We start from the raw sequence: 20,201 nt of genomic DNA on the forward strand, positions 1-20,201 counted from the left end.
ATTCTATATGCCAGTAATGGAGCCAATTTCAAGATAATGGGAAAAGGCCAAAACGATCCAAAATAATAGCATAGTAAATATAAAGTAGACCTAGAATGGCTTGTTTTTATGGGATTAAGACATCATTTTGTTATGAGGTTACATTTGTGTTCTGTTGCCGATTCTGCTTCCCACTGGCTTTTTACTAACAATATTTATTAGATAACGAGCATGTTTTGTCACTATGCTATAAAGCGAATGTCTGCAGACATTTTATTTTAAATAAACATCCTCTCTCTCTAACAGCATCATGGTATAAAGGAGATGCAATAAACATGGAGGATTCTATACAGCTGCTTTGGGTCTTGGCCTCAATAAAAAGCTTTGGTTTCATTCAACACCGCTATGCGATAATTTGGATGTTGACATACTTTATAAATACAAGCAGAAAAAAAAAAACTAGATCACCTTTCCCACTTCTCCCTCGCTGCATTGTCAGATGTAAAGGACCATTAACCATCAATTAGTTCATTGTTAAAATTGTACTGACCAGTGTTCCCTATAATTTATTTTTACCTAATTGTAACTTTCATGTGTACACAAAGGGACCTATTCATTATACTGCGTACAACAATTAACATTGTAAAAATCTGTGTATAATAAACGGCAAACTTATCAAGACTTGTGTTTTCATTTATACTGTGAAAGGAGTAAACGCAGATAGATCAAATACTCGGTTTAATCCCATTGGATCCAGGGTTTGCAATGTACTGTATGCAGCCAGAGTTTCTACTTTTTCTGTTGCCTCTAAACTGTCATTAAAATGGAGACTTGTTTAGTTGTGTGTTGCAGCAAACCAAGTCTGTGATGTAAGCGCTATTGCTCCATTCTGGTTTTTTTTGGGACATTTAGAAACATTTATATATTTATGTACGTGTCAAGCAGTAGAGAGCTGTGGTGATTGGCGTTCTTATGAATCTGTGACTGTAAAGGTGGCCGTAGACGCAAAGGTCCTATCATACAAATCAAGGATTTCTACGATTTTCGGATCGTGTGTAGAGTGTGCCGACATTTTTCATCCGAGATCGTCGTTTGGTCGATCGGACAAGTGTGATTTTGACCCGACCGATCCCGCCGGAGCCCATTGCGCATTGTAATTGGATCGTTTGGCCATGCGGCTGAACGTTCAGATTACCCCCCGATATAGCCATGCTCGTTAATGGCATATCGGGGAAAGATCCGCTCGTTTGGCAATGTCGCCAAACGAGTGGATCTTTGTGTCTATGGCCTTTACTCCTGTTTTGAAATGTTAAAGAAATACATTAGAAGCACCTTTCAATTAAAGGAGAAGGAAAGTTTAAAACTAAGTAAGCTGCTCCGAGTCCTCACCACATTTCTTTCCTTCTATTGTTTACTCATGGGCTTCTGTATCAGACTTGTTATACAGTATTTCCTAAAGTTAAGTTTGATGACAGATTTCAGGATACCTTGATACACAAGATGTGGGTTCCAGCTTTAACCAGCTCCTCAGCCAGGTTCACATAGTAGTCCAGAGTATATTTAGTGCGGGTTGGGTCAGCCACATCACCTGTGTAGGAAATAGCAGCTTCTACCACTCCACCTGCCCGACCTGCTGCCTCCATACCTAGGATCATGTTAGGCAGGTAGTTGAGAGAGTCGAAAACCCTAAAGATATCCATCCCGTTCTCTTTTGCCACCTCACAAAATCTGCAAGACAAAGTTAGTGGGAAAATCAGAAATGGAATTCACTGTAGCGCTTAAGCAAAAAGCATTCCATATTCTACTCCAATGTATCAGCTTTGCATCAGCAAATCTGTTTCAAGACAACAAGAGGCCTATTTTTTAAACTCGTTTTCTCACAACAAATGCTGAAAGAAAATATAAACACCTCTCAAGAATTTGAGTCTTTCAGATAACTCCAACTGAAAAAAAAAATCTGAAAACTTTAAAAAGTCTGAACTGATTAAAAACAGTCCAATAGGATAAGCCCATTGACTTCTATGGCACCGTGATAACTTTTACCATTGCAAATTTTTACATGAGAGGTTTTCCTGCTTTTTACACTTAATAAATGTCACATTTTTTGAACTTCTAAGAAATATAGAAAAAAACTCAACATTTTTCAATATTTGTGGAAAAATTAGAAATTCCCCTAAGCGAAAGACAAAAAAATTGGGTATTATCTTATGTTTTTTTCTCCCTTTGAAAACAGAGTAATGTAAACATGGTGAAACATTTCTCAGGTCTTGGTGGTGAAATAAAAAGAATTGTCGTCTCATTGAAATGATGTGAACACCAACATATATGAGCATAGGGAAAATGATCTAAAAATAGATTACAGGGCTATAATTACATAGTAGGAAGAGTCAATGCTTTGTTGCTGAGAATCATCACTTGAGATCCTCAAGGCACAAGGGTGTAGCCTACTTATAACTTAGCTGCAAGCATTGCTATAGTAAGTCACTAATACTTGTCCTAATGCAATTTTTTGCCATCTGCTCTGCTTGAAGGAGCGTCTTTATTTGTGTCTCCTATTCACCCAGAAACCGCAGCTATTAACTGGTCCCTTTAATCCATGCATGCCTGTATAAGCAGGAATGGAGAGGAACAAGGGACACTGGAAAAGAAACAATGACCTATTTTAGCCGATAATGATATATTTCATGGCATTGAGGGGAAAGCACTGCATGAAGTCAATGGCTCCCAGTACGTAGGTTGCCCTCCATGGGACTGTAGCCTTGTGACCTGGAGTTTCTTCTTGACTTCCACTGTACTTATATATTATTACAGGTGGCACATTATTCCCCACGTTTCAGTACACTAGTAAAATTGCTATATACATGCACTATACACTATATTCCACTTCATAATCATTTAGTTATGTAGTGCCAACAACTTATGTGATTATAATATAACAAACATAGGACAGCAATTACTAAGCAAGGGTTAAAGAAGGATTACAGAGGACACTGCTCATAAGAAAACACAGAATTTTTGCATAAAACCTTTGAAGGGATTCGGTCATGATTTTTATGGTTTTTATTCCCAAATGACACCGTTTACACTGCAAATAATTGACTGTACAATATAAAATGTCATTCCTGAACCAGCAAGTGTATTTAGTTATAATATTGGTGTGTAGGTGCATCTCAGCTCATTTTGCCTGGTCATGTGATTTCAGAAAGAGCCAGCACTTTAGGATGGAACTGCTTTCTGGCAGGCTGTTGTTTCTCCTACTCAATGTAACTGAATGTGTCTCAGTGGGACCTGGATTTTACTATTGAGTGCTGTTCTTAGATCTACCAGGCAGCTGTTATCTTGTGTTAGGGAACTGCTATCTGGTTACCTTCCCATTGTTCTGTTGTTAGGCTGCTGGGGGGGGGGGAGTGATATCACTCCAACTTGCAGTACAGCAGTAAAGAGAGACTGAAGTTTATTAGAGCACAAGTCACATGACTGGGGGCAGCTGGGAAACTGACAATATGTCTAGCCCCATGTCAGATTTCAAAATTAAATATAAAAAAATTGTTTTCTCTCTTGAGAAATGGATTTCAGTGCAGAATTCTGCTGGAGCAGAACTATTAACTGATGCGTTTTGGAAACAAAAATTCCCATGACAGTATCCCTTTGAGCAGACTTCTTTACAGGCAATACTACAGATACAGGCACAGAAAGAGATGTCCTCAGACTCACTTGAAGACTGCATTATCTGGGTAGTTGGTATAACCTACGGCATTTGCACCTCTAAGAAGCATTTGGAAGGGAATATTGGGAATGAGTTCCCTTAACTCCTGTAGGCGTCTCCAAGGACATTCATACAGAAAGCGCATTGCAACATCAAATGTGGCACCTGTAAAAAAAAAAAAGATGTAAATGTAACTTAGAAACTCCAGATAGAAAAACTGCCATATATTAAGCCACATACTCCAACCTACCCACCAGTCATGAGTAGCAGTGCCGCTGATCAACCCTAAATCGAATATTACGCAAGCTCCTCCCTATTAGTAGCAGTAGCCCACGTCAACCAATAACATTTCTGCTTTCATTATTCATCCAGCAGCTAGCTGAACATAGCTAGTCATTTATTGGTTGCTATTTACAGGTATGGGACCTGTTATCCAGAATGTTTGGGACCTGGGGTTTTCCAGATAACAGATCTTTCCATAATTTGGATCTTCATACCTTAAGTCTACTAGAAAATCATGAAAACATGAAATAAAGCCAATAGTCTGGTTTTGCTTCCAATAAGGATTAATTACATCTTAGTTGGGATCAAGTACAGGTGTGAAACCGGTTATCCAAAATATTTGGGACCTGGGGTTTTCCGGATAATGGATCTTACTGTCATTTAAATCTTCATACATTAAGTCTACTAGAAAAACAATTAAGCATTAAATAAACCCAATAGGCTGGTTTTGCTTCCAATTAAATCTTAGATTGATGACGTACAAGCTACTGTTTTATTGTTACACAGAAAAAGGAAATTATCGATAATCGAAGTACGAAAGATTCTTGACTCAATATTTCGCCAAATAAAAGCTACCGAATTGAATGTTAGCCTATGGGAACATTGTAGATAGTTTTTGGGCACTTTTTATGATCGAATAAAAATCATTCAATTGATCGCTTAAAATAGGTTGAATCGTTTATCGATCAAACCTTTTGCGCTAAAATGATATTCAAATTTGAAGGATTTAACTTCGAGGGTCGAATTCGAGGGATTTTTAAACCTAAAAATTCGACCCTTAGTAAATCTGCCCCATATAGTATATATATTTCTTTTTGGTTTGAATTATTGTATACTTTGAGTCATTAACTCAACACTTACACAGTGTGTACTCCGTTTAAAACTCACTGGGTAATTCATGGACCTTTTCATAATCAGCTTTAGGCAGAGCTTTGGGAAATTGTTCCTATATGTATGTATATAGATATCCACTGTATTATACAGTATCTCCTTGTTTTAACCATTTTATAAAATATACAAAAAGACTACATTTGTAATCAACGGCTATTGAGTGGTTTACCTCCCCAGTTCTCTAAGCTGAAAAGGTTGTTGAAGTTGTGTGACACAAAAGGAGCAATCTTTTTCAGGTCATGGGTGCGGACACGAGTTGCGAGAAGAGACTGGTGGGCATCTCGGAAGGTTGTATCCATAAGTAATAAGCCTTTATGCCGTCGTATAGCTTGAGCAAAACCTTCAGGACCTTCACGCAGGAGAATATCACGAAAGCCAGGAGGTGGATCATCTAAGTGAAAGAAATAAAAAGAACATATTGTACATTATGGGGCACATTTATCAAGGGTCGAATAGTCAATTCAAATTTTTGAGTTCGCACATTCGAATTTTAATCCCCCTATTCGAATGTAAATTTGACATTGGAAACAGCCCTAGTTCGAATATTCGCCACCTAAAACCTGCCAAGTTTATGTACAAGCCAATAGTAGTAATTACGAGTGCTCTACCCTCATTAAAACCTACGTAGGTTTCAGGTGCTAAATTGGAAGACCCTCGCCTGCTTTTTAGGTCAACTGATACCTCCATTCTTTCTTTGTATGTACAAGCCAATGGCAGAGGTCCATTGATTCATTTGGAGATGTTAAAAATTAGATTCATCAAATACGATACAAATTTTCGGGTCAGAACCATGCGATTGCGTATTAGCCAATCAAATGTTTTCTTAAATAACCTGCCAGTCGAATTGTATGTTCAAATTTAAAAAACTTCACATGGATTCGAAATTCGACCTTTGATAAATGGGCCTCTATGCATTCAAAGATTACAATGTAATTATTAGCGTTTCCTTGTTTGTGTTCATAAAGTGGAAACACATTTCTCCGCGTGTGGAGTGGAAATGCCTAAAATGGAGCATTAGAAAGAGTAATAAATGGGATTTTGACAGTAAGAAAATTCTACTGTAGTTTAGGTAAATAGTAAGATACAAGAAGTGATGCTTTCAATGCTTATCTTCTGTATGAAAAATACACTTACTCATTGGGATTGGAGGTACGACCGGATCTACAGAAGAAGGTTTTGCCTTAACTGGTATTGGTGTTGTTGGCCCATTTACCATCACATGGCCTAAAAAATAGAAAAGAATGACTATAGGTTATTTGGTTTTCATAAGTTCATGGCACTTTTAAAGATGAACGAATCTCTTTGTAGAGAAAGATCACGTCTGAGGAATCACTACTTACCTAAATAATGCAGTAGTTTTTGAGCTCTGTTTTGCACAGGCCTCAAATTGAACAGGTCTGGATTCTCATCGATAAATTGAGTGTCTACTGTACCGTGGAGAAACTGATTATTGTTCAAGACATTTTGCAGGAAGGGGATATTGGTCTAGGAGTCAAAAAACAAATATATCAAAGCGGACATTTAGTACTTTTTGAATATGCAGTGTTAAACCTACCTGTAACATTGCTTATTAATATTACAATGTCCCAATGAGGTTTGGTGCCATAAATAATGACAACTGTGCAGAAAATAAATTTACCAACGTATTATACATATGTAGAACCAAGATGCCAACCATATTGGCATTTTGTTTAATCACTCCAAGGCACAGTCACAATATTGCCTTTTAAATATAAATGATGTGAATGTTGGAAGTGCTGGAGAAATTAAACTGCATCATCACTGAGGTACACAGAATCCAAGGGGATCTCCCCTTAAGGGTTTTCTTGATCATTAATAAAGATTCTTTGGCAGTTTTATGCAGCATATTAGAGAGGTGTAATGACAAATAAGGATGTTCAAAATAAAAATAATAAATGAAGGGTGAGAAAAAGTAAACAAGCAGCACAAACACAAAATGACGCCATTTCTCGGACCCAAGGGAATGGATTAATCCTCCACTCATAAAGAGCAACCAATAAAAATCATGATGAGTAAATCAGGACTGCTGCAAATACTGGTGATCATCAGCTTTCTTGCAGCTGTCCTACCATCCTTCTTATATATAACAAAGTATACATTCAGGTATGGGACCAGTTATCCGGAAACCCGTTATCCAGAAATCTCCGAATTATGGAAAGGCCTACTCCTATAGACCATTTAAAAATGATTTCCTTTTTTCTGCGTAATAATAAAACAGTAGTTTGTACTGTAACTTGATCCAAACTAAGATATAATTAATCCTTACTGGACACAAAACCAGCCTATTGGCTTTATTTCATGTTTAAATGATTTCCTAGTAGATCCATTAGTCGGAAAACCTCAGGTCTGGAGCATTCTGGATAACCAGGTCCATAGCTGTACCTTTTTGATGTGGCGTGTATATCGTTTAAGGAAGATCTCCTATTTCACCTGGTTGACAGTTATGGTGGCATATAATGGGCTGACAGTTGCCAAACTGAAATTAGTTTTTGCACAGAACAATGTCAAGACAATCCATTAGGAATTGTATAATGGAGTTCCATATATTTGTGTCTAGTAAGCCTCCATTTCATTTCATTTTGTGCTATTGATGTTTGTTGTGGAGAAGGTTCAATCCCAGTTAATATAACCTCTTTCAACTGCCAAAGTAAATCTAGATTAGTGTCAAAAAGACATGTGTTTACAGTATTTTATAGATATAAATCCACAAATTGTAACAGAGGTTAAAACACTGACCCAATAGCTGAAATAAATGGTTTTCCTGGGAGGGGTGTTAAGGTTTATGGCTGTTTTCACGTAACCACTGCAATTGCATCACAGTATGTTCCTTTAGTTCATTCATTAACAACTTATAAAAATAAAAATATATCTTTAATATGCCCTGATGGCTCTGTGCACTTTTATTCATTGGTTTTTATTTCTACTTATGTAATATTGGAGTTCCAAGAAATCCTTGGATTCCCCGACACTTGGGATACAAAAGGCCTTTCTTTTAATCAAAAACCTTACAAAATTAATAAATATTTAAAGAAGGGCTGCACTGAATTTAGTAGGACATTTTTAGTTTTTAGCATCTCCATGTAAAGGGAAGGTTTGGTGGTAACTAACTGTATAATTACAATTTATAGAATTGTTGACTGGGTCTGGTATGGATATTCAGAGGCCCATTTAACATTCATGTGAATTTTTTTTTATTCGAATATGCTCACAATTTGGACTGGAAGGTTATTTAAGAAACTTTTTTACTGTATGATATTCGATCGAATGACTCCAACCCGAAAATTCAAATCTTATTCGATTTGTATGAATCAAGTTTTTCTCTTGAAAAAAAAACCAAAAACTTGAATGTCAGGAAGACTATGAACATCTCCAAATGGCTCGACGGACCTCTGCCATTGACTTGTACATGAATTTGGCAGGTTTTATGGGGCGAATATTGGAATTAGAACTGTTTCCATGGCCGAGGTGTGAGAATTCTCACATTCAAATTTGCATTCAAATGGGGGGATTAAAATTGGAATGCGTGAATTTTGAAACTCAAAAATTCTAAATTTACTATTCGACCCTTGATAAATCTGCTGATTAGAGTAGACTGCACATTTTTCTATAACAATCACAAACAAGCGTGGCAAATATGTGTTTGAAATCCTCCTCCTCTGGACTTTAAACAAGCCTTACGATGGAACGGATCTGTTTAGATGCGGCGCAGGGGTTGTAACAATCCCCAAGTGAACTCATAAAGAAGGACTAATAGAAGGCCACCATAAAGCTGATAGATGTGCTTGGATTGGAAAAGGTTAAGAAGAGAGTGGAGCTTTAGATGCTGTTCTGGCACAGCAGTGCGGCTGGGATAAAAGCCACTTTCTTTCTCCTCCTCCATTTCCCTCCACCCTCCAGTTTTCTGCTTTAGCTCTCGCTCTCTCTCGCTCTCTGTCTCTCTCATCTTTCTGCGCATCTTTTACATCCACTCTTTTCGTACCTGGATTGAATATGTGAACAATGTTATCCAATAAGGCATGAGAAGGACGAGGAGGGAAACTGGGGTAACAGAGACAATCACATTGTGTTTTGTTGCTAAAGAGAAAATCATCGGCTGAATGACACCACCTTTATTCGGGGGAACTGGAATCGGGATGTTTCTGGGGCTACAGAGCGGGTGAAGTCTAAAGTCTCCCGTAGAATTTCTCTTGCCATTTGTCCCTTTGGCTCTCCAACTTGCCTGTCTGGATTTTAACCCCTATAACTGCTGCACCAAATCTTGTCTGCAGAGTGCTGGGTTCAGGCTGCTGAAACCTTTCTGTGTTTTCTTTGGATCCGCTCAGATTTTGGAAAATATCCTAATTGTGCTTCCTTGGTTAGTAAACATTTTTACCAATCAAAATCATTTCTGTTTGTTTTTCCTGATGCTAAAGGGGAAAAGAGAGAGAGAATAAATGGCTTCCTTTTTGCCACTTATCATGGAATACCAAGCCAATGTGAGGTTGAGGAATGGATTTAGCTGGAGACACATAAAGGAGCGCTAGCTCTTCTTCTTCAGCACCTTCACCAATGCTTCTAAACTCTGCTCCGTACAAGAGAAGATTGATATTTTTTCGGTGAAGATTTTTGTTGTATAAGTAGTGGAAACCTTGATGGTATCAACAGAAACACGTCAGTGTGGATCTTCTGGGACTTTGGATTTGGGCTGCCTAAAGAGAACCATAACTGCTGTGCAATGGGACGGCTGTGCCAGACAATTGCTCCTGTATTTCATGTTCCTTCTGTTCTCTCTGTGGGACACAAAGAAAGAAGACTGCAGTAAAGAGAAGGAGGGTGAGAAGGGTTAGAGTGTCAGCCTTTTGCCTTGCTCTGTTAGCAATGCCACCCTGATAATGGATTACAAATACAAAAAGGGATAGGGGAAGAATCCCTGCGTTATTGGAAGGACACTAGTGAGAAAAGGAAAAACATACAGGTAATGGCAAAAGGTCAGTGTTTTTATATAAGGAGACAAATAGGACAGGGATGGCAGCACGTAAGGGAGGTGACGGTAATGTTGCATTTATTCCATATCCTCATGGTTTGTGGGAATATTGTAGTTTCCAATGTTCCAGCTGAATGCAGTGTTGATAAGGACTGAGCTGTATGAGCACAACGTTTCTGTCCCTGTGCGATTGAGAGATAATAACAATTGTATTCAGTGCAGCTTGGTGTATCTGTATATGTGCGTATATATATATATATATATGTGTGTATAGGTGTGTGTATAGGTGTGTGTATAGGTGTGTGTATAGGTGTGTGTGTATAGGTGTGTGTATAGGTGTGTGTATAGGTGTGTGTATAGGTGTGTGTATAGGTGTGTGTATAGGTGTGTGTATAGGTGTGTGTATAGGTGTGTGTATAGGTGTGTGTATAGGTGTGTGTATAGGTGTCTGCAATTGGCTGTGGGCTGTGCAAAACAACATACGTGGTGATGTAAATGCATGTTTTGTGGGTAGAACTAGGGAGTGTGTGTAATGTGAAAAAAACAGTGTGGATTTTTTGTGAGAAGGATAGTGTGTGTGTGTGTGTGTGTGTGTGTGTGTGTGTGTGTGTGTGTGTGTGTGTGTGTGTGTGTGTGTGTAGGGAATGGTCTGACAAGTGATGTCTGCATCATAGAAAGGAGGTGGGTAATAAATGACTGGGGCGAGATAAGAAACAGAGAAAAATAGATCATATTTAAGTCATGTGAAACATTGTTGTGGTGAAGACAATGACCAGGACAAAGAGCATGTGAAGAAAAGGGGAGCAGGAAAGGGTTAAGAGAAGCCCATATCTGGGGTGGGAGAGGGAGCACCAAATCCTTGACCTACTGCAATGGGAAATGATGCCTTAAAGAAACGGCTGGGGCTTTGAACCAGCAGCTTTATAGAAACCTTGCTGGGAAAAGAAACACTCAAAGGACTTGATTGTATTAAGAGGCAATACGTAGAGAGAAGTCACAGAGATATTCTATGTTTTGAGAGCCGGTGTAGGAAAGGCTGTTGGGAGGAGGCGAAACCACTGAAGCATGAGAAATAACATTCCCACAGTGCTGTATAGTGAGACTGACAGCTCCGTAACATCATTCGTTTCTATAGACATATTGGATCCAGCACAGGTCAACTCAATGTGTAATGTCCACTTACTGTTTAGTTACTGTATGAAATAATCGGCAGTTAGTAACATAATGACAGTGGGGTGTGGGATCAAAATAAACATGTAATATAAAGTATTGCAATGCTTTCTATGCTTTATACTAGTACACAACTGGTTTAGGGATTCAACTTGATGCTCATTTCTCTACCCGATTTAACTAGTTAACCCCTTCATCAGAAATGTCACGACTCAATTCTTTCATCCTTTTCTAACACAAGTCTACGGAAATCTTATTCCTGCCACAAAATCTTTTAGGCAACCAGACAATAACGACTAAGTTTCACTGCTAAAGTTACATACAGTGTATAAATATAAATATATATATATATAGAAAGGCAAGATGGACAGAGTGATTGTGTATTGCCAAAGGAGTAATAAGAAGCCCATGATGTGACAAAGCAGAGATAAATCCATTCCCTGGCAGAGCTTATGAAGAGCCTCATTACCCGACAATGTTTCCTTATAACGTTCATTACATGACTTGGCCTTGGAAAGTGTCTTGTAGCCTTTTTCCTTCTAAGAGATCCATTTTGGCCGTACATTCTCCATCCATGAATCAACATTAATCTGAATCATGGGGTCCTTTCAGTTCATTTTTGCTGAAGAATTGCAGCCTTTATAGAAAGCCATTTACATTTACAGAATGATAGATTATGGCACAGCCACATTGGATTCTCGAAATAAATAATAAACCTAGGAAAGAGCCATCATTTCTACCCTCTATTTATACAGTATCAGTTCATAACCTGCTTAATAAAGAGACGTTCAGTTCCCTAAAGCAAATGAATGTCAATGGCCTGGCTAATCCCATCTGAACCCCTTCTGACAGTGAAAATATGTTGGATTAACCCATGTTTTGGCCAGACATCTGCAGAGCATTTTAGCTTTTATCTGAGAGACACCCCCAATAGCCCATCTGGTTACAGCATTTTCTAGAGGACGTGTCTAGCAAATATCTCTGCTAAGTAACTAGGCAAATTCCACTCTTTGCTAAATCAGAGGCTCAACAACTAAAGGCCCCATACACCGGCCAATAAAAGCTGCCAACAGACGAGTCAGTAGCTTATTGGCCATGTATGGGGCCTTCTGACGGGTATCTCCGGCAATATCTGGCCGAACCGTTATCCAAAATGTTGTGACCTATGTAAACCTAGTGCCTGTGCTTGAATGGCTGCCCCCATGGCTACACAGCATCTTGTTTATATAAACTATAGTAGTACTTATCTGTTATCTACTGTGTATCCTGTGCTTGAATGGCTGCCCCCATGGCTACACAGCAGCTTGTTTATATAAACTATAGTAGTACTTATCTGTTATCTACTGTGTATCCTGTGCTTGAATGGCTGCCCCCATGGCTACACAGCAGCTTGTTTATATAAACTATAGTAGTACTTATCTGTTATCTACTGTGTATCCTGTATCCTGTGTTTTCCAGATAAGGGATCTTTCTGTTTATGGATCCCTATGCAGTAAGTCTACTAAAAAAAATAAAATTAAATATTAAACAGTATAGGATTGTTTCCCACCATTGAGGATTAATTTCATCTTAGTTGACATCATGTACAATAGACCAAGGGGCTGATTCACTAAGGGTCGAATATCGAGGGTTAATTAACCCTCGATATTCGACTAGGAATTAAAATCCTTTGACTTCGAATATCGAAGTCGAAGGATTTAGCGCAAATACTGCGATCGTACGATCGAAGGATTATTCCTTCGATCGAACGATTAAATCCTTCGAATCGAACGATTCGAAGGATTTTAATCCAACGATCGAAGGAATATCCTTCGATCAAAAAAACGTAGGAAAGCCTATGGGGACCTTCCCCATAGGCTAACATTGAGTTCGGTAGCTTTTAGATGGTGAACTAGGGGATCAAAGTTTTTTTTAAAGAGACAGTACTTCGACTATCGAATGGTCGAATAGTTGAACGATTTTTACTTCGAATCCTTCGATTCAAAGTCGTAGTCGAAGGTCGAAGTAGCCCATTCGATGGTCGAAGTAGCCCAAAAAAAAACTTTGAAATTCAAAGTTTTTTTACTTTGAATCCTTCACTCGAATTTAGTGAATCGGCCCCCAAGTGTTTTTTATTACAGAGAAATAAGAAATATTTAGAAATGTAAATGATTTGATTTAAATGGACTCTATGGAAAATGGTCCTGTAATTTGGAGCTTTCTGGATAATAGATCCCATACCTGACATTAAAATCATATCACCCAGCAAGAGATCTTTCTTTGTCCACAAATTTGCCCACATACTCTGGGGTGCAATAAAGCAAACTCATGGCAATCCATTATCAGATACGGAGAAGAAAATTAGTTAAAACAAAAAATGTATATGGTTCTGCCTAATATTTTCAGGACACAACTATGAAGCACACACAGCACCAAAATGGATACACCAAATACACAGAATATTCTCAAAAACCATGCTATGACTTAGCCTTGAAAAGTTTGTGTATGTGAGAAAACCTAGGGCTATAAAAAGGTATTGGTGCTATACAAATAAAATAAAACTTCTAACTTTCATAGTACAGGTATAGGACCCCTTATTCAGAAACCTGATATCCAGAAAGCTCCGAATTACGGAATGGCTGTCTCCTATAGACTCCATTTTATCCAAATAATCCAAATTTTTTAAAATGATTTCCTTTTTCTGTGTAATAATAAAACATTACCTTGTACTTGATCCCAACTAAGATATAATTAATCCTTATTGGAGGCAAAACCAGCCTATTGGCTTTATTTTATGTTTAAATGAATTTCTAGTAGACTTAAGGCATGAAGATCCAAATTACGGAAAGATCCGTTATCCGGAAAACCCCAGGTCCAGAGCATTCTGGATAACAGGTCCCATACCTGTAGTTTAAACCTTTTGATGTCATTAGTGGTTGATGTTGCTGCTCCACGTGTTACCATTAAATACATCGCTAAACGTTCATCCAGATCTGATGGACTTTATGGAAATTAATATTGACGTTACTATAAGAGAGATGAGAATGAAAATGTTATACTGTTCACATTAACTACATCAAACAGATCCAGATCTAATGATCGACTGCACCGTCAGGCACTTTATTGACTCCTTAGCTGAACAGAAGGCCATTTTTATTACTTTCATATTCAATTTTAAGCTAAAACTAATGTCCTGCTCTAATGGTCATAACAGTAATATCTGAAAAATATTCGATATATTAGACATACTATTAACTGCCCATAGGGCTTCTGAGAGCTCAAAATACATCTGAATGATTGAGAATGTCAGTTTAATTGCCCTGGAATCCACATAACTGCAATAGATCAAACCGTTCTTAAATCACAAGATAGGTTACTGCTTATGGCTAGTATATGAAATACAGGTATGGGACCTGTTATCCAGACTGCACAGGACCTGGGGTTTTCCAGGTAATGGATCTTTCCAGAATTTGCATCGTCCTACCTTATGGGGCAAATTTATCAAGGGTCGAATTTCGAAGTACAAAAAAAAACTTTGAAATTCGACCATCGAACTGAAAAACTTCAAATTCAAAGTTTTTTCACCAAATTTGGCAATCTTACGATCGAATAAAAATCGTTCGATCAAACGATGAAATCATTCGAATCAAACGATTAGAACGATTTTAGCAGGATTTTTATTCGATGTGTAAAGACTTACAAAAAGTTTGTAGAAGGTCCCCATAGGCTAACATAGCAATTCGGCAGGTTTAATTTGGCGAAGTATTGAAGTGGAAGTTTTTTTTAAAGACACCGTACTTCGATTATTGAATGGTCGAATATTCAAACGATTTTTACTTCGAATTGAAGTCGAAGTAAATTCGAATCCTATTCGATGGTCGAAGTATCCAAATTCCCTTGAATTCACTTCGACCCTTGATAAATCTGCCCCTAGTCCACTAGAAAATCATATAGAAACATGAAATAAAGCCAATAGGCTGGTTTCTTCAATAAGGATTAATTATATCTTAGTTGGGATCAAGTACAAGCGACTGTTTTATTATTACACAGAAAAAGGAAATTGTTTTAAAAAGAAATTTGGATTAATTCAGATAAAATGGAGCCCATAGGAGACAGCCTTTCCTTAATTCCGAGCTTTCTGGATAATGGGATTCCAAATACCTGTACTATGGTACCTGTAGAAAATCAGGCTTTACGGAGTCATAAATATGGAGATGGAACTTGGACTTTGTTTTAAAATGATGGCAAGTTGCAGCCTGAAGAAGACAACAAGGATGAACTAGGGGTCTGAATATGGTGGGCATAGAATTGAAGTCACTTCATATAACAACAGCACACATGACAGTTTTTGTTTATAACTAAAAAGAACAACAGCTTTAAGGGAGAATGAACAAATATAATTTTCTTCTGTGTTTGATCAAACAGCTTAAGCTTCTGGATCTTTATAATACAACTTTTGCACTTTTGAACCTGCAATATGCTAGAGCTTACAACTCAGATAATGTCTTGCCTAGATATTAGCCAGGAGTGCATGAAAGAGCATGAATGCTAGAACACCTACCAATGAATACTTTTTTTTTTCTTCCAGAGGCAAAGACTACCATGGAAAAATTGTTCTGGGGTGTCCTGTTGGTAGGAAGCCTTGTGAAAGTCGCCCATACTTGCCCCTTTCACTGCACCTGTCAGAATCTCTCAGAATCCCTAAGTACACTTTGCGCAAACAAAGGACTTTTATATGTTCCAATTAACATTGACCGCAGGACTGTAGAATTAAGGCTCGCTGACAATTTCATCCGTGTGGTACAGCAAGAAGATTTCCTTAACATGACCGGGCTTGTGGACCTAACATTGTCCAGAAACACCATTGACAATATCAAACCTTATACTTTTGGAGACCTGGAAAGCCTACGATCTCTACACTTAGATGGGAATCGTCTCATCGTGATACATGACGAAGCCTTAAGAGGGATGCTTAACCTTCAGCATCTAACAATTAATAACAACCAACTAGTAACAATTCCAGTAGCAACATTTGATGATTTCCTTCTTTCCTTGGAGGACCTAGATTTGTCTTATAACAACTTAGTTAGTGTACCATGGGAAGCTATTCAAAATATGGTCAGTCTTCACACTCTCAACCTTGACCATAATCTGATAGAATCTGTAATGGAAGGGACCTTTTCAGAGCTGTATAAGCTCTCACGGTTGGATATGACATCCAACAGACTTCATACTCTACCTCCAGACCCACTCTTCGTGCGTTCTCAGACTGGGGTCATTATCCCAACACCTTATACATCCACCATTGTGCTCAACTTTGGAGGCAATCCATTCCACTGCAATTGTGAGCTCCTTTGGTTACGCCGCCTGGTTAGAGAAGATGATATGGAAACTTGTGCTTCTCCTTCTCAGTTGGCTGCCCGCTATTTTTGGTCTATACCAGAAGAAGAGTTTACCTGTGAGCCCCCTCTTATCACCCGTCATACACATCAGCTGTGGGTGTTAGAAGGGCAGAGAGCTACTCTAAAGTGCCGAGCTATTGGAGACCCAGAGCCAGTCATCCACTGGGTATCTCCAGACGATAAGATTATGCAAAATTCCTCCAGAACAGCTTCATACAGAAATGGGACTTTAGATATATTGGTTACTACAATCAGGGATGATGGATCATACACTTGTATAGCCATAAATGCTGCTGGAGAATCAACAGCCCAGGTGGATTTAAAAATGATCCCTTTGCCCCATCGCAACAATGGGAGTATCAGTGTTTTCAGGCAGGACCCAGGGTCTTCTGATATTACTACATCATCTAAAGCATCTGCAAATGTCACAGAGGGGAAAAGATTGCATGAACATGCGGTTATAGTTTCAGATGTAACTTCTTCATCTGCCTTGATTCGTTGGTTCATGAACAGGTCAGCCTACATAGTGTGGATGTATCAGGTCCAGTATAATTGCACAGATGATGAAACCCTTGTGTACAGGTAGGAAGGACTCCTTTTAACTTCCTTTAGACTTCCTTTTGTTTTGTATCCTATTCCTATTACATAAACCTTCTTCATTAAACTAATTGACACTTGCTTATGATCTTTATGGTTTGAAATACTATATTGATTAGTACAGAACAAAAAGTACCCTAGGGTAATAAAGGTGCACTGGAAGTCCACCAAGTGTCCATGATAAGATTGCGAACCACTGCATTGCAGATACTGCTTTATACAGGTGTTCCAAAGCTCAGGTTTGATTGTTCCACCCACTATGCTATATCCCTTACCATCCCAGTATTTACTGTCTCTCCTACCCCTACACCAATACCATGTAACACACAGCCCTTTATGCACCTAGACTATTCAGTGTCCATAGTAAATTGCTCAGACCATCCTCTACCAATGCTGCTTTACTTATGAAATCCTCAATAATAGGTCTCGGTTATCCAGTTCTAATTTCTTCAGAAAATATAATGGTTGAGTAGATTATATAGCAGAACTGTACTGAATATACTATTTGCTGACAACATGTTTTGGGTAACAACAGCCTTTTTGTTTTATATCAAGTGTCCTGAGTTGTCATTCTTTTAACAATTTAATATTCATGTGGATCCATCATGCCTCTTCTGCTTGTTTGAGTGCACTTTAAGTTTCATTCAAGTGTTTATAAACAGTTAGAAAAAAAATGTTAGAAAAATAACATTTCACGGGAAGCAATTGAGGTTGCCTTTTGGTAGTGCCTAGAGGGGTTCTAGGAATCACATCTTTAGTTTACAGTAACAATAGGCAAAATAAACTGGCACAAAGTGCTGAATGAGTCGACATCCATAGTGTCACTGAGACCTCACCATAGCACCGGAGGTCCTGTCTATATACATAATATACTGTACATATATATATATATTTATATTTATTAAAAAACACACCTATCTATATGACATGAACAAACAGTGCAACTCACTTGGGACAGCAGTTTATATAGGAATTGATACATCCACTTACATTTTTTGGTTGTAATTGCTGTTGTGCTGGGGCCTACTAACCTAAATCCCTCCTCGTGCTAAATACAAGCATAATCCATTTAGCTCCATGTTAATGACAGAAGCTACTACAGCCAGATTCTTAAGCTTTCTTAAACAGTGAAATTGCAGACTTTGCTCAACAATGTCAACCTTTAAGGTTATGTTATGGGAGATTTCTGGCTTGGTGTTTTCCCTACGATTGCTTGAAAATAGCCTTATTATAGGGTTTCTATTGGGGATCCAAAAACAAAACATAAAAACATGAGGGATATTTTAGTGGATGTTAAGAGTTTTATATTCAAACTTTGAAGGGGAGACAGAACATTGGTCAACGTAATCCCCAGGCAAATACAAGCATGGGATATTTTATCCCGAAACCCATTATACAAAAAGCATCAAGCTACCAGAAGGCCATCTCCCATAGAATCCATTTTAAGCAAAAATACTAATTTTGTTTTTCTCTCTGTAATAATAAAACTGTTCCTTGTACTTGATTCTAACTAAGTTGCATGGATACAAAATGGAGGCAAAACAATTCTATTGGATTTATTCAATGTTTAAATGATTTAGATCAGATTTAAGGTATGGCGATGCAAATTTGGGAAGAATATGTAATATGTTGGCAAAATGACCTCGATTTTGAGAATGTACCTTACGTACTGTTGCATCATTTTGAATTTTACTATTGTCATAATAGGGGTAAAGGCATATAGTCATCACTACATGGAGTAGCTTAGGTGTTTCAGAGGAACTACACAGTGTAGCAATGCATCCCAGGCATTCGAATAGCTACATGATATGCAGAGTAATGCAGACTGAAGAACATTGTATACATTAAATAAATAGGTCATAAAATGGACCACTGCAATTATCCATTGCAACTGATATGCCTTTGCTTTCATTTACTATCTTTTAGTTGACTGATCAGAAGTAACTGTCAATTTGTTGCTATTTTGTTATCTGCTCTGGTGCAGTTTAGTTTAATCTGCCCCTTTGCATCTCTAAATAATAACAGTACAGAAACTGGGAAGAATGAAAAGGAGATCAATATAGGGCGACAATCATGTCCAAATATTGCAAACTCAACTTGAATTCTTTGTTATATTTGTTGAGAATCTGGGGGGGGGGGGAACGCTAAGAGGTTGGAAACACCTGACCCAAACATCAGTCATATTAAATACTTGGTCAAACACAATTTAATGCATAGAACTTTTATGAAATATAATTTGAGTTTTCTTGCAATATATTAACCAATTGTGTTTGATACTATGTAAAATAGAAATATTCACACATATGGTTTAAATTTTTCTCATCATTTTTTCAGGATCCTGCCATCTACAACCAAGCACTTTGCCTTAAAGCACTTGGTATCGGGAGTGGATTATGACCTCTGCATACTGGCCATTTCGGATGATGTTGCCACGTCCTTAGCAGCGACTAGGTCACTGGGTTGTGTTCAGTTCAGTACTGGAGAGACATACCCAGACTGCCGGTCTTTGCATGCTCATTTCCTCGGGGGTACCTTAACCATCATCATAGGAGGAATCATTGTAGTCACATTGTTGGTCTTTACAGCGGGCATGATGGTCAGATATAAGGTTTGCAGTAGCACCCATACAGACATTCCCAAGGTTACTAATGTTTACTCACAGACCAATGGAAGTCAGCTTGCCCACAATAGATTGCCTCTTCAATATAGGATGAACAATGACTCCGCTAAACCTAGCTGCTCAAATATAACTTATAGAGCAGATACAGGAAGGATTGTGCATGGTGTCAAGCCACAAAGAAGAAAGACCAGACACAGAGAAGTGAAAGAGAGAGAGGAGAACAAAAGCGCTGTGGAATCAGACGTGGCTAGGACAGTACATGGTTCAAGTCCAGAAGATTACATTGTTTTTGGTGTTCCAAAAGCCAAGCGCAGCTGCTCTGTGGATATGGGGGAAATGGCAACTACTACTTGTTATAGTTATGCAAAGCAACTAAGTATTGTATGGACAAAACGAAGTCAGTCTGTGCATGGCATGCTCTCAAACTGTGGGACTGAGTTATCCAGGGGAAAAGTGTTATTTTCTAGCTCAGATGAGCTTGAAGAAAGTGTGGTGTAGACTGCTTCAGTGTTAGATTTGTTATTTCAATGGGACTTCCTCCCTGGTGGAGTTACAGTGTATTTACTGTATAAGACCGTAAACTCTGGATAC

General features: G+C 38.2%; 2 protein-coding genes across 5 annotated transcripts in view; one reads left to right on the plus strand and one right to left on the minus strand.

Moving 5' to 3' along the window:
* The window catches only part of LOC108715122 (pyruvate carboxylase, mitochondrial), a 132,270-nt gene that overhangs the window by 8,474 nt on the left and 103,595 nt on the right, over nt 1-20,201 (minus strand). For all 3 annotated transcript variants that reach the window (XM_018259958.2, XM_018259960.2, XM_018259959.2), the window contains exons 12-16: nt 6,199-6,343; nt 5,993-6,082; nt 5,028-5,249; nt 3,694-3,850; nt 1,467-1,707 (exon numbers count right to left, since the gene is read on the minus strand). In XM_018259958.2, the coding sequence (XP_018115447.1) occupies nt 1,467-1,707; nt 3,694-3,850; nt 5,028-5,249; nt 5,993-6,082; nt 6,199-6,343 (855 nt within the window). The remainder of the gene's footprint in view (nt 1-1,466; nt 1,708-3,693; nt 3,851-5,027; nt 5,250-5,992; nt 6,083-6,198; nt 6,344-20,201) is intronic.
* Nucleotides 9,698-20,125, plus strand: lrfn4.S (leucine rich repeat and fibronectin type III domain containing 4 S homeolog). Of its 2 annotated transcripts, none has more exons than XM_018259961.2 (3): nt 9,698-9,846; nt 15,580-16,975; nt 19,325-20,125. In XM_018259961.2, the coding sequence occupies exons 1-3, from the start codon at nt 9,837-9,839 to the stop codon at nt 20,106-20,108; spliced, it is 2,190 nt and encodes a 729-aa protein (XP_018115450.2). In that variant the 5' UTR covers nt 9,698-9,836; the 3' UTR covers nt 20,109-20,125. The 2 variants fall into 2 exon arrangements, with proteins under 2 accessions (XP_018115450.2, XP_041416601.1); XM_041560667.1 differs by having other exon boundaries at nt 9,698-9,833.

Source organism: Xenopus laevis, chromosome 4S (genome assembly GCF_017654675.1).
Source record: "Xenopus laevis strain J_2021 chromosome 4S, Xenopus_laevis_v10.1, whole genome shotgun sequence".
NCBI lineage: Eukaryota > Metazoa > Chordata > Amphibia > Anura > Pipidae > Xenopus > Xenopus laevis.

Coding starts and splice junctions, on each gene's coding strand:
- lrfn4.S (XM_018259961.2), top strand. Junction 16,976..19,324: donor GATGAAACCCTTGTGTACAG/GTAGGAAGGACT, acceptor TCATTTTTTCAG/GATCCTGCCATCTACAACCA.